Source organism: Sceloporus occidentalis, unplaced genomic scaffold (assembly GCF_023333645.1).
Source record: "Sceloporus occidentalis isolate IW3139 unplaced genomic scaffold, rSceOcc1.0.p SCAF_3, whole genome shotgun sequence".
Classification (NCBI taxonomy): Eukaryota; Metazoa; Chordata; class Lepidosauria; order Squamata; family Phrynosomatidae; genus Sceloporus; species Sceloporus occidentalis.
Window position 1 is genome coordinate 63,178,559 of NW_028316983.1, and position 14,856 is coordinate 63,193,414.

A 14,856-nucleotide genomic window follows, 5' to 3' on the forward strand; every position below is an offset into this window, starting at 1 on the left:
CTTACCCCCAGTTACACACGGTAATGCAAAAGGCAGTTCAACTATGTTAAATTATGGAGCAATGGAAAAAGTTCGAAGGAACAACATGTAATTGCTCTTTATGCCTATTGAGGACAATGTTTGGAGTATTGATGCCTAATCTGGTCTGCTCTGTTCATGAGTGCTCACTGATGACAGCTGATACGACCACAGTTCCAGGTGCTCCTTGAACAAAATGTAGAATGGAAGTATTGAAAAATGAATTGTTTTATTCAAGTAAAGTAATCTGCAAGTAGGAGATCAAGGAATCTTTAGCGATGGATCAGAGATTTAACACAACACCCTACAAATCATCACCACATTTCCCCCCACCCATCTTCTCTTGCATAGTAGTTTTGTAGGCAATTACAGTACAAAACTCAACTGCTTTCAGACCCCATGGTTCACTTCACTGAGCAATGAAGATCAAGTAGGATAGTGAAAAGACATCCAACTTGAGACAGGAATAAAGATTGCATTTCTTGCTGCATCCCTGATAAGCTGCAGTTAAAGGACAGATAACCTGCTAATTGCAAGCAATAGTTAGTATCTCCTTCAACTTCATGTTGACCATATAGTTCAACCACATTAATGCTCATCCTCTAAAATGAAGATGTTATTTGTTCAGACACTGTGCAAATTTTGCTCTCCTGGCTTTGAAAGCTGTACAGTGTTGCAAGAGTAAGCATTTTAAAGCATAACAATCAGAGCCACTTAATTTGTCTTAGCAGAAGGAAGACCATCTCTCTAGCAATTATAAAGCAATCCAAGGTTCTCTTAATCATCTTCTGCTTTTAGGAGAAGTTATTAATGGATAGAGTCCCTAGATAGGATGCTGCTGAATTTGAAGCTATTTCCAGTCAGCAGCTTGTGTGCAACTGTAGCACTAAACAAGCAAGTATTTAATATACAGTTGGGCCGCTGTATCCACAGATTCAACCATATGTGGCCTGAATTTTTTTAAAAATATACATTTCATAAAGCATACTTTGATTTTGCCTTTTTGTATACAGGACACCATTTTACTATGCCACTGTATTTTATGGTTTTTGAGCATCCATGTATTTTAGTATCCACGGGGATCCTGGAACCAAACCCCAGTGGATACCAAGGGTCCACTGTACTAGTGCCACTCATGGTGATGGTGCTAGGCTCTCATGTTGAACTGAAACTGACACATCCACCAACATGGTTTGTAGCTATTGAGTATTATTGATCAAGCTTGAACACTTGCCATGCCCTCTGTCTGAAAGCCGTCTTTAAAAGGTGGCTGTCATGGCCAGCCAAGATCAGCTCTCGGAGGATGAGGAGGAGGATGAGCCTCCTCCAGAGCAAGGGCTGATTGAGGCAACGCCAGGTGCTGTTCCTGCCCTGCCAGGTCCCAGCTGTGATCCTCCAGTCCCAGAGGAGGAGATTCAACCAGGTCCTAGTGCCACAGAGAGGCTTCCTTCGGTACCACAGCCTAGTGGTGAGTCTGGAGACGAAGCTTGCCTGCAGGTGCCTTCCTATCAAGAGAGAAGGGCCGAGAGTGCTTGCAGGCGCAGATCCAGGAGGATTGCAGAAAGACAGTTAGCAAATCAGCCTCAGGTGGCTCGAGGGAGAGCTTCCCTGATTTAAGTGGAAGAGAGGCTTGAGTTTGTTGCTAGAGTTTATTGCATGAGCCCTTGGTGTGATTGCTGTCGCTCTAGCTCCAGACATCTTGTTACCTTGCTTCCTTGCTACCTTGACCTCGGACCGGACCTTTGTTATCTCTTGGCTATTGTGACCTCGGACTGTTTTGACCACGCTGCTTTCTGGCTTCCTGACCTCGGCTCGTCTTTCGGCACGCTTGACTTTCTGCAACCCCGACACCGGCTTGTTTCCTCGGCTTGCTCTTTGACTGCTTCTCCACAAGGTTTGTTTTGCCTACACGTATCAGCATAAGTCAGAGATTGCTGGCAGCAATCCCGGACAGTGGCCCTCACTAAAAACTGACCAATCTAATCTCAAATAGTCCATCACTCTTTAAAAAAATAAACAAAGGTGGTATGAACATGGGGCTTAAAAGAATTTTCATCTTCATTTTCAGAAGTATATGCTAATAGATGACTCTTGGAAATGATGCTAATCTTCAAAGAACCTCCCTCTCCCCAAACACTCATCAGTCTGACAAATAGAAGATTTTATCCCTTTTTAATAGAACAATAGTTTTCAAAATCAACTCTAAACTTTCTATAATGTAAAATGTCAGTTCCAGAGAAAGAAACCAGACAGAACCTGTTGGAATAATAAAACTTGGTAACCAGTACAGCAGCAGCAACAACAAACAGCAGCAACTCCATGTTTTAAGAGAATGAAACTTAAAATTATCCAGAGGTAGTTGTGAATTAAGGAAAAAGAAAAAACCTTGAAAGACATGTTTTGAAAAGACAACTGTAGCTAAAACACTTTGTGATATTCCAATGCAGAAAAATCACCAAACCCAGAGAGCCTGGGGTGGAATTGCCATCCTGCTTTTGGTGGTCTTGGAAATGTCTGGTCTAATTTCAAAGAGGATCCAGCAGGACTTTCTGTGCAGAATGACTGAGCACCGAAGGAAAAGAAAATTTAGTTGTAGATTCCACCTGCAAATCTCTCATACCTGGGCACTGGCAGCTGGGGTTACAATGGGAAGAACTTTTGTGTGGTCAGTGAAAAAAATACACTCCCACTGCCTATGGCAACACTTGCTCCAAGGCAGCTATTTGTATCTGGGGTGCACGCTGTCAACAAGAATGCACAGGCCTACTGTATAGAAGCCTTGTAGTTCTTGAACCATAAGAAGTGGAGTGTAAAAAGCAAGGTAGCATCCTTTGAAATCAGGATCCAGCCAAACGGCTTACAATAGGCACATTTTACTATCTTGCTCTTCTTCAATGCTGTGGCTTTTCCTACTATACTTATTTTCCAGAAAAAGGAAGATTCCCAATTGTCCTCTATGGTGTAACTTTCTGCCAGTGCCAAATATCCTTTTGGAGGATGGTATAGTCTCTCTAAAGTAGAAGTATTGGCTGGTATGAGGGGAAAAACAGCAGGTTGTCCACTCAACATGAATAAGGAACTACTATAAAGATTTATATACCCCTTTCTCAACAAGGAGTGTACCAAAGAGACAAGACTAAAAACAAAAACCAAACTGATATAATGTAGAACTATATGAAGTGGTAGGCTAAAATTTTAACCCTGTCAAATGAGAAGGGGGAACAAAATACTTGGTTCTCCCATTAAACATTACACATCAAGGTGATGGCTGATTTGTTTTACACTGTACTCCAGTGTTGCTGTTTTGGCTGCCAGGACATTGGGCAGGTGAGAGTCAGGAAAGGGGTGAAAATTCTTTGTTCCTTCCTCAGTCCCAGAACGTGACAAGAAATAGGAAAGATGAACTGTGAGGTAGAATCAGTTGGCTCTTTTCACTGCTCCTCTTCTGATGACTCCTGGGAAATGTTCACCTCTTCTTCATCCTTTTCCTGCATAGGAAGAGAATTGATTGGGAAAATACCAGATGGAGTTACACTGTACTTGGTTTAAGACAGTTGATTCCGTGAGACAGTTATGCCTGCAACTTGCCATGGATGTGTAATTGATCACACCACATATTTTCAAATAAATATTAATAAATGCAAAATTACTGCTTTTACAACTGAAGATTCTACTGAGATATCAGTCAATGCAGGGCCAACTGGGGCTGTGAGGTCTGAAGAAATGTACCGCCTCCGGCTCTGGCTTCAAAATAAAAACATATAATATTAAATCCCTAATTTGCTGCCTATTTTACTTCCAGAGGAACTTAGGAAGGTTTTCTTGTTCAGAAATTTTAATCAAATAAGTATATTTTATTTTGTAACAATCTAAGTCCCCTCTGGCTTTGCTTCACGAACGAAGATTCAGGAAGGACTCATCCCGCGCTTTGTACAAGCACGTTGTACAAAGGCCAATCTGGGATAAACAGGTTGATCACCAACAATTTAAATAGGCTGATGATTAATGTGGTGGTGATGAAATGCCTTATGCTATCATTTTACTACAGTAAATTGGATATTACTAATTAATGCACGTTTGCCACTTACGAAGGAGTTGGACAGCAGACAAATACATGAGAAAGAGTTAAAGGGTTAGTGGACTGACTCTGCAGCCCTGGGGACAACTAATTGCACTCTAGCCCACCTAAGGTCCTCTGAATATACTCAAAGGGGAAACTTAAATTCACACAACTCCCATAATTTTTTCTCCACCAAGCCTTTTACGTGAAGCCAGCATAAATATTCAGCTGGCTGCTTCCTTTACTTTTCTGGTCCCTTCTTCCTTCAAGAGAGGTTAGTAGGAGTACTGTATTTCCAAAACCATCTTGCAGCCTCCTCCTAGAAAATACCTGTAATAAAACTCTATAGTTTCAGAACATTTAGAGATGGGCAGAAACAGGCAGATCCCCATTGTGATGAATGATGGAATCAGGTTTTGGCAAAAAGCAAGAGCAAGTCTTATCCCTTGCCAAAGCAGCCATGAAAGACAAACATCTACAAATGATCAGGAAGCAGTGCTGGAATAGACTGCAGTACCACATGTCTTTGTTGTCATTATACCATGGAACACTGCTACACAAAGGAAGGGGCTATGTGCTGTTGCTAGTTGATGGGCCCCAAGTTGCTCGTCCATTGAGTTTCCAGGAGAAAAAAGAAGAATGGTTGTAGCCAATAGATACAATTATGGTCTGGATCTCTGGCACACTGGGGAAAAAAATGCTAGCTTTCCCAATCAGGTAGCATAGGGGCAGAATATTTGTTAACACAGAGACAAACAGATTTGTGGATCAAACAGACTGTAAAATCATTTGGAAACTTATCCTAGATCAGCCTTCCTCAATCTGGTGTTCTCCAGATGTACCAAGCTACAACTCCCATTACCTTCAAACAGCATGGATACCATCCATGTTGGTTGGGGATAATCAGAGTTGTAATTCAATGTGTGTTGAGGACCTAGATTGAAGGGGGCTTCTGTCCATAGGCATGAACAGCTCCAAATATACAGTGGTATGTTTTTCATGTTTTAGTTGTCATACATTTGAGAATCCACAAGAGGGACACCAGTATTAAGAAACTTCAAGATCCAAGCTCTCTTTCCCTCAGTGAACTGTTTCCATCACTCAAAAACTGTTTCCAACACCTCCTCAAATATTAGAAGCTACCTCCATCCACACCCTCCCAAGCCTAAAAGGCAATTGTTTGTCTATGAGCTTCAAGGTCTCGCCTGCCTGCTCTCTTTAAAGAAAAACAAATGCTGTCAGAATGAGATGAGTCAGGACTGAGTGTGTGTGTGAGTCAGCAACATTCACTTCCTTGTGCTTCATTCATAAAAATATACATTTAAGCCACTGTGGAATGTGCCTGCCAAGTCTGTACAGCAAGTTCCAGGACAGGAGACTTGATTTGGCAAAGGAAGGAAATGACTGGTGCTACTTATCCTCTCTTTGCTCAGTGGAGAGCTTACAACTAAATCAAGCTACTTCCCTAACCTAGCTCAGTTTGGCAAACTCCTGTGAAGATGGCTAGAACAGTTATATGAAGCTATTGGGCTGCCTGTAGTTGAAATGGAGTTCAGATTATGCTCGCAATCATAGTTATTCGAAATAACTCCATGCTACTAGCAATTTAATTACTGCTGTTAATGTAAACTTCCATTAATAAGAGCTCTGCCAAACTATCTTATCACAAATAAACGTGTTCCTTGCTCTACTGTGTTGTGTGACCCATGGTCTAAATGCAGCCTTCAGGAGCTTTTTTGTCAGCCCTGTGTTTACCACCACACCTCAATTTTTTGGGGTATGGTAAAAATTATCCTAAAAAGGTCTCTCCCCACTTCATTGCTACTCTAGGATCAGCAATCTGTCATCCAACAAACTCCTTTCAAACCATCAAATCCAAGAAATTGTAACTGGAAGCTCTCCCTGAACTGTGGTTTGTCTTTGAACCCTGCGAACTTCCCTAAATGTAGCCAACTGAGAGATGCTGTCATCTACATCTATGTCCATCTACATCAGATGATTTGATTGTGTGTTCCTGTATGGCGTGGGGTTGGACTGGATGGCCCTTGTGGTCTCTTCCAACTCTATGATTCTGCAGCAAATCTGCTGGCATGAAAATCAGCTTTGTGTCTGCTGCAGTTGCTCACCCCCCCCCCCCCAACTCCACTGCCTTCTCACCTACAGCCTTGGAGAGATCAGCAAGGCTAATTCTGTTGTTCACCAGTCTTGTAAGAAGGGGCTGAAAGAAAAAAAACCTATGGTATTGTCTACATATGTGAGCTTATCTGTACCTCTTTAGCCATTCCAGTTAAGTGTCAACTATGGACAGAAAGGATGTCCAGCCAGCCAGTGATTGCAAGGCCATCAGACTCACTAAAATACCCTGCAGCATAAATAAAAGACTGTTCAAAGTGTAACAATGTAGTGATAGCAGAGGAATCTAAGACTTAGCCTCCTCCTATTGCCAAAATCTTGTTTTGAGAAATTAAAGGCCACGTTTTCTTGTTTGTATTGTTCTGTGTCAGCATTACAAGCACGAAACAAACAGACGAGAACAACAAAGAAAAATCTGAGATGCAAATCTGGTTCCATGTTTTGGAAGGCTGCCGTTGCCTATTAGGAGTCCTTCCAGTCAGACGCTTCTGGCAGGATTGCCCTACATTTAGTTCGTACTTTGTTGGCTGGGGACAGATTTGTACTGTGGCGCCATCAGCCACCTCTGAAGCTCTTGCTAGGATGGAAAAAAGCAGCAAGTTTCGTACTCACACAAAACCAAGCAACCAACCAAAGCACACTTGTCAGTGGGTATTTTAAGCTTGCTCTTATGGATATGAGATAAACACTGCAGTCTATCCCCAGCCCCCACAGGAGTACTTCTGTTCAGTGGTCCTCAACCAGCCTGGAACTGAACTGAGGCAATTCAGGCTGTTTTCAGAGGAGGTCGGAAGTGGAAAAGGAGAAAGGGAACACTCTTCCATAAGCTGCCCCTTGCCACACTAGTGCTGGAGGACCCATGGTTAGGGCTATCTGGCAAACCAAACTGTGACCACTGTATAGTTATATAGCAATGGGATTATACTGGGGTATTAGAAAGAGACAAACTATTCTCTTCCTCCAACCTAATTTTTTCCCTCTGCATATTGCAGGAAAGGGAGCTTAAACCTCATGGTATCCATCTCTCTCCTCACTTCACATCTGGATTTCTTCCTCCAGAAGATGTATTTTAAGCCATTAGGACTTAGTTCAGACAAGGGGTTTGGGAGTGGCACAGTGCTCACAAAGATATCCTTTAGCACACACACCCACTCCCAGTTCCTCCACCTGTTTATCACATTGTTCTGCCTCACGCTTGCCTTAACACCAGAAGAACTAAAGCTGACTCAGCCTTCCATCCTTTCGTAGGTTGGTAAAATGAGTACCCAGCTTGTTGGGGGCAACTGACTTATAGATTGTAAACCGCTTAGAGAGTGTGGAGTTCACTGATAAGTGGTATAGAAATATAAATGCTATTGCTATGCTGTGCTATTGCTAATTGGAAAAAGCCAGGTCTGTTGGTGAATTGCTGAATCCAGACCAGAACACCCTAGTGGGCTGTGAAATGCTGTGGCTGATGTAAATAATCAACACCAGATGAAACTGGCTGAAACTCACTCAGCAGGAATGCTAGAATGCCACAATGGTAACACCAAATGTGAGCCAGCAAACAGAGGACAAGCCACTTCCTATTACTCACTTCTGGCCAAGAAAGAGAACACCAGGAAAAATTGTAAATAGAAACACTGCATAGGGAAGATGACAACATGATAGTCTTTAAACCAAACATACCACAGAGGAAAACCCAAGCAATTTTCAAAGCGAGGAATACCTGTGGCAGGCAGCAGACACCCCCTGGGCTTCCAAACCCAGACATAAGAAGCTCTCCTGAACTATATAAATACCTTCCAGAAAAACATCCCTTAACTGCTGTTTTGCTGTTTGGTTCTTTGACAACATTCAAACTTCTAGCACAGTTGCAAAACACACCACCTGTTACAGTAAAGGACCACCAAAAGCCACACAAGTAGTGGCTTGGGTCTTACCCCCATTACATTTTAAAAACGGCATAACAAAGCAGAGATTAAAGATGTTTTTTAAGTTTTAGTGTATTGGTCCATGTAAAGGGATGCCATATTTTCTGAGATGAAGGGTATCATAAATTTGCAATAGGAGATTAATTCCAATTGGTCCACAATCAGCATTCCTTCTTCTACCACCTTTGGGCAAGCATCATCCCATTCCCACGCATAAATATTATGTGTGTGTGTGGGGGGGCTATTCTGCAGCAGCTGGGCTAAGTTATACATATTCATGTTTGTTCCATATCAGGCATTACTATGAGTGCTATCGTGGTGGGTATTTGACAGTTTATTACTTTGTAAGTTACAGCCTCACTCAGAACTACTGTACTTCTGTTGAAACAAGAGGGTCAGAACCATGAGAAAGAGAAGATAATCCATTAGCCCTTTCATTTCAGGATCTGAAATGATTTCAGAACCATCTCAGCAGATACACCAGCAAAATGCAAAGAACGAGAGGCAACCACTTGTTTGCAAAATTCCAGATTCATGAGGAAGAACCACAGAAGAAGCTCAGTCTTGGACAAAAGACTCAGAACATGGTGTTCATTCAATACATCTACTCTTTTTGATCCTAAAACAGTTCGTCCTGTCTACTAAGAGCAGTGTTCACAAGTAGGTTGAAATACAAAGAAATTAGGTAACCAAAGCACAAAGCTTCTGTTTCACACAGTGTGTACAAGTGAAAATACCCTGAGGAATGTTGCTAGTCTTTAAGAACAAACACTTACTGTTTTTTTGGGTCGCCCTCGAGGTTTCCTCCCAGATGATGTTACAGCAGCTTTCTGGACAGAAAGACAAAACTTTTAAGCCAAGAGAATGTACCAAGCTTTCACTACCCACTCCAAATCCAGAGCCATTTAAAACATGTTTGTATTTGGGGTTTCTGCTTTTTGATTAAAAGATGATCATATACTTGGATAGCTCTGGAAACAAACAGAATAAGACAATCATTGCAAAAATACCGAGAATAAGAGATTTTTCTTGGTGGCTTCTAGCTCCAGGGGTTACTGGACAAGAGTGTTTCTTGAGATCCATTTCCATTTGGCTCTGTTATAGGGAAGAAAATGGCTTTGGTTGCTTTACTGGATGATCTTTTTTGAGAACTGGACACGGTTGTCCCCACTGGTTCTACTACACCTCTCAGTGGCTTTTCATACTACTGCCATGATATTTTTTCTGGCAGCCCTCACTAGGATGGAACTTGGGGGTAATGTTTTATAGCAGGTCCATTTCTTTCTGGAAGGGCAAGCCTAGAAGGTGGTGCTGCAGAATTCCTTTGACTCTTTCACCACTGGATTGTGGGGATCCCACAGTGTTTTGTTTTGTTCCCCCATGCTATTTGACATATACATGAAACATATACATGACATATACGTATACATCAGGGATAGATTGTCTAGAATTTTGGGGTCTGTTGCTGACATTATACTGATGACACCTCTTATCTCCCCATTTCAATCCATACTATTTCAATTCTAAACTAGTGTTTGTCAGCAGGAAGATGGACTGGATCAGGCCAAACAAGCTGAAGCTTACTCCAGGCAAGACAGAGGTGTTCCTGGTCAGTCACAAGTCAGATCAGAGAATAGGGATTCAATCTTTTCTAGATGGAGTTATACTATGAAAAAAAAAATGCAACTTGGATGTACTAATTGACTGAGCTCTGAACATGCAGGTTCAGGTTTTGGCAATGGTTAGAAGTGTACTTGCACAATTAAAGCTAGTGTGCCAACTGTACCTATTCTTAGGGTCATCTGATCTGCCTATGTTGGCACATGTTTCCATTACATCTCATTTGGATTACTGTAATATACTTTGAAGAGTGCTCAGAGTGCTTGGTGGGTGTAAAGAGCTGCAGACAGATTGTCAACTGGGGCTGATTACAGGGAGAACATGATTTCCTTGTTGCAATAGTTCTACTGGCTGCCAGTCTGTTTCCCAGCACAATTCAAAGCACTGGTTATGATATATAAAGCCTTATAAGGCTCAGGTCCAGACTATCTGAAAACTATCTACCTATAGAGTCTGTGTGAGTGCAAAGATCTTCAGGGGAGGCTCTTCCTAATCCCACCACTGCAAACAGGAATTTCTACATGGTTCCTCCTAAACTCTGTAACTTGTTTTCTAGGGAGGCTAGGCTGACCCCTTTCTTTATTGTCCTGTCAGCTGGTGATGATAATTAATAATAATAATATTAATAATAATAATAATTTGTTTTATTTATATACCGCTATTCCAAAGATCATAGCGGTGAACAGCAAGTAAGCTAATTAGCAAGTGAGCTACTGTAATTTGCCCCCAACAGTCTGGGTACTCATTTTAGCGACCTCGGAAGGATGCAAGCCTGAGTCGAGCTTGGGCCCTTTTGCTGGTCTTGAACTCGCAACCTTGTGATCTTGAGTGAATGGCTGTAGTACAGGCATTTAACCTGTGCCACCAGCAAAGATATTTTCATTTCAGTAGGATTTTGGGAACTGACTGCTTTTAAAGATGTTTTTTTCAGTGTGCTGTATTACTTTTATCCTTTGCTTTTAAATCGGTGTTTTAAATGGTTTTAATTCTATTGAGAGTTTCAAACTCTTTTTGTATGATTTTAGCTGTGATTCTTTCTATTTCTAGGCTGCCAATAATTCCCGTTTTGGGGAAATGGCAGTGTATAATGGAACAGAATGGAAATGGTAAGAGGTGCCACCCTTTCCAGAAAGAACTGTTATTCTGTATCATTTTCCATTACTTGAGTGACTCTCATACATGTTGACTATAATCCCCAATCAACGTTCTCACTGAGAATGATGAGGTTGCAGACCGCTTGGACTAGATTAGGAGTAGCCCTTCTAGATTAAAGGTCACCATTTCAGGGAAGAAACTAATTCTGGCATGAATAGGGAGTTCAGCAAAGGTTTCTCTTCGTGGTTCAATGACTTCATTTTTTATTCATAAAAGCAAGTCTCTGGAGCTCTCACTTCCCCACTTCAAATCCCCACCTGGATTTGGCTATAAACTAAATAAAACTTCAGGAGCGCTGTCCTCCCTTCTTGAATCTACAAAATTCCAATTTAGTACAGATAATGATTTACCATTACATTTCACCTGGCAAGCAAGGCTTTGTATTAAATAGGGAGAACTGACAACTACAAATGAAGCAAAACCACAAATTTTGCTTATTTAACACAAATACATATGCATTTCTTTTCTACTTTCTTTTTTCAGACAAGCATTTTTTTTATTTCAGAAAGCATTTGATGAGTGGGTATATATGGCCCATCTTATACAATACACTGGGTATTGCTAATTGTGTTGGATTGTGTGTGTTTAATGTTGTATATTTTAATCTGGTTTTAATAATGTCTTTATTGTTGAATTGTGTTTTAACATTTGTATCTTGTGGATTTTAACATTGTTTTCTTTTTTTAATTATTGTAAACTGCTTTGAGTCCCAATCTGGGAAAAGGAAAGGATACAAATAATAATAATAATAATAATAATAATAATAATAATAAAGTGGCATTGTGAGAACCATTTTTATATTATTATTTTTTGTGCACTCTAATTTACAATCAAAATAATACACAACCAAAGATAAACAGAAGGAAAAAAAGAGAAGAAGAAAAGGGAAAAAACAGAAAGAAAGAAGGAAAAAAAAGGGAAAGACTTAATACACAATAAGGCTCAGGCCCCAAAGCTTAACTGTAATGAAAAGAAAAAGAAAAAATAGAGGGGACTTATTCTACCATTATAGATACTCAGATTACTGCATATACTTGATTATAAATTGACCTCACGTATAAGTCAAGGGCAGGTTTTGGGGTCAAAATTATGGATTTTGGACTTATCCTCGTGGATAAGTCGAAGGTAAAATTTTGGGTTATGTAACAAAAGATGTAAAGGATGAAGCAAAGGAAAATTATGTCAAAGAATTTACAAAATTCTAGGAGGCATAACTTTTTGTGCTCACGCTAAAGGTTAGATGGATGTGAAAGTAGAGGGGGATCAGTACTTTCAGGCCAGATTACACTCTTGCTTTTTACCAGAAGATGTTTCCTTTTAAAATAAAGAGTTAAAGTGCAGTAATTACACTGACTTATGGATAGGTTGACTCAGTTTTTTCTGTCAATTTTGGACTAAAATTTCTAGACTTATACATGAATATATACAGTATTACATTATTAGATTTCTTACTGCTAAAAGAACCTCCCATAAATGACTTCCAACCTTTCAAAAATTCTCCACTTGGCTTATCCTTTAGAATCCATGTTATTTGGCTATTTGGGCTAGCTCACTAACTTGTGAAAATTAATGGTCTTATGAAAAAAGTATTATTTACAGTATCTGGGCAGACTATCTATTTGCAAGCAGAACTAGTGCAAGACCACACCCTAATGCTACTTTCCAGGGTATACAATTCTCCTTTAGTATTCCTTGTTCTGAGTTGTTCCTTTTAAAAAAAACAACCTGCAACATCCAGTTAGCACAGTAAAGCAAAAAGGAAACGATGAAACTAAAACAGTCCAATTTTGATGGAGACATAAGCTTAGGTTAAGTTTAAGAGTTATATGATGGTGAAATTCTAAACTTCTCTCTCTCTGTGTATTGTATGTGTATATATAGTTAATTAGCTGCTATGAAAAACCAAAAAACACAAAGATGCATTAAACGGGAGACACTAAAAACATGCCAAATCTCATGAATCCTACATTAATCTTGCAATCATAGGATATGACTCATCTGTGCTTTGAACACATGGGGCTGGCAATAGTGTCTTGTTCAACTGGCCTTTCCTCTTGCCTTTTGGAGTCAATGCAACAGGTCCCTCCCTTGTCATCCCTCTCTATCACATCCATTTTCAGAAGAACCCATCTGGGCTCTGGCTCTGTGACTCAGAAGAGTACACAGGATATGAGTCGTATATTTTCAAAACACGAACACATGCATGCACACCCTATTTTTGGAACTTTTGTACAAGCACCCTTCTCTCCCAGCATGGTGGCATACACTGGGCACTAGAAAGAGGTCAATAAAGAGGGCATGGGTTTGGCCTCTATAATCATGGATTGACCCGACTGATACCTGGTATCCTGACTGGTCCCAGCTTTCAGCTACAATACACCAGATCATTCCTACCTTTCAGGCAGCCATATTATGTTCTTCTGCTTTAATTTTAATCTATGAGTGGTCTGGAAGAAAGGCTGAACCCGCTTGCCCCTTCTGGAGCAACATACACATCCTTACAAGTAGCAGTAGGCAACTATCAGGGCAACAGCTCTAAATGCTTCTGTGCTATATGAGCACAGCAGGTGTGACCATATTTATCCATCACTGAGAATTGATTTCACTGCAATGTGAACGTAATATTTTCTCTGTCACGGAAAAGGCTCTATATTAAGTGACTCTAGAGCCCAAAGCAGGACTTAGGTCTCTAACTTCTGCTTGAATATGGAGTCAAATATGGATGAAGTTCTTTCATAAAGTCCAAACAGTGGAAGGGAGGAAGACAGCACAGCAGCTGCAGGGCCAGGTGTATGGGAAGCAGAAGCAAGTTGTTGTCCCTAGAACTTGCTGGGTGCTCCCTTGCCTTTGCATTTCATAATTTGAACAGATGGTAAAAGGTTAAGGATAAGCTGGGGTGTCAACTGAAATAGCTTATGTAGCTTTGCTGTGAATTCAGGACTAGGCATCTGTTGTTCTAAAGCAGCTGTGACACTTAATAGATCTTTTCTTATATCTACCCAGCATGGTGGTGGGATGGGAAGAGGTAATAAAAGACTATACCCTTTATGAACTGGTCCAGTTTTTTTATTTCACACACACAGAGACAGCTGCTAAATCATGAACTGTGGGGATCAATTATTTCCTTGCTCTTTTTCCAACTATCAGCCAGTTTCACTTCACTGCAAGTGATAGTTCCAAAGCATCACTCCACCACTATGGAGACATGTATATTCCAAAGAGTGCTGTATAGGAGTTCCAGAGTGCCAAAGTTATGTATTGGAGGGAACAACCATCCACACCATTATTCCTCAATGAATTTCCCTTCTTTCTCCTGAATGACCAAGAGGGGCATATCATTTTCTGTTCCTTGCAGCCATACAAAGTCCAGCTGTCAAAATGCACTAGCAAAGAGCAAATTCCACCAGCTGTCTAGCTAATTCAGATCTCTGGCACTCAAAACAGCTTAGACTAGATGTCTGCGAAGCTTTTGTATTCCTCCTTGGAAGCTCAAGCCACTCTGACTTAAAAGGACTTTTAAAAAAAGTTTCAAAAAGCTATTTTAAGGCTCAGCAAATGTTTGGTTCATTGGGCCTACATATTTCCTGAGACAACTGAGACTATGATGAACATGGACATTTGTACAGAAAGGGTACTTAACTCCCTCTGTGTCAACCATTTCTGCCATTCAAATACTTTCCCAGTCCCAAGCAGAGTGAAACAAGTTTTAGGGCTGCTGGAGACTACTGAGGAGAAAGACAATTGAAGTGAAAGAGTAACTTCTGATTTTACCTACAAAGTATTCCCAAGTCACCATGTTAATCTGTTTTGGATAAAACAGCCATGGGGGACTCCAAACATCCACTGAAAGATATGGATTTGTTCCTGAAGTTGAATTTCAGTATAAACATGCAAAAGCTGCCAAGTGCAAGTCTACCATATGACTGCATATCTTTTTTTGCTTATTGGAGAAGT

At 40.6% G+C, this 14,856-nt stretch overlaps 1 protein-coding gene across 8 annotated transcripts in view; it reads right to left on the reverse strand.

The window, feature by feature from the left end:
* Positions 1 to 230: 230 nt before the first annotated feature.
* Positions 231 to 14,856, reverse strand: part of HMGA1 (high mobility group AT-hook 1) — a 36,645-nt gene continuing 22,019 nt past the window's right edge. For all 8 annotated transcript variants that reach the window (XM_089514707.1, XM_089514706.1, XM_089514705.1 and 5 more), the window contains 2 exons: positions 8,904 to 8,957; positions 231 to 3,506 (listed from right to left, as the gene is read on the reverse strand). In XM_089514707.1, coding sequence (XP_089370833.1) covers positions 3,450 to 3,506; positions 8,904 to 8,957 — 111 coding nt within the window. In that variant the 3' untranslated portion in view covers positions 231 to 3,449. The remainder of the gene's footprint in view (positions 3,507 to 8,903; positions 8,958 to 14,856) is intronic.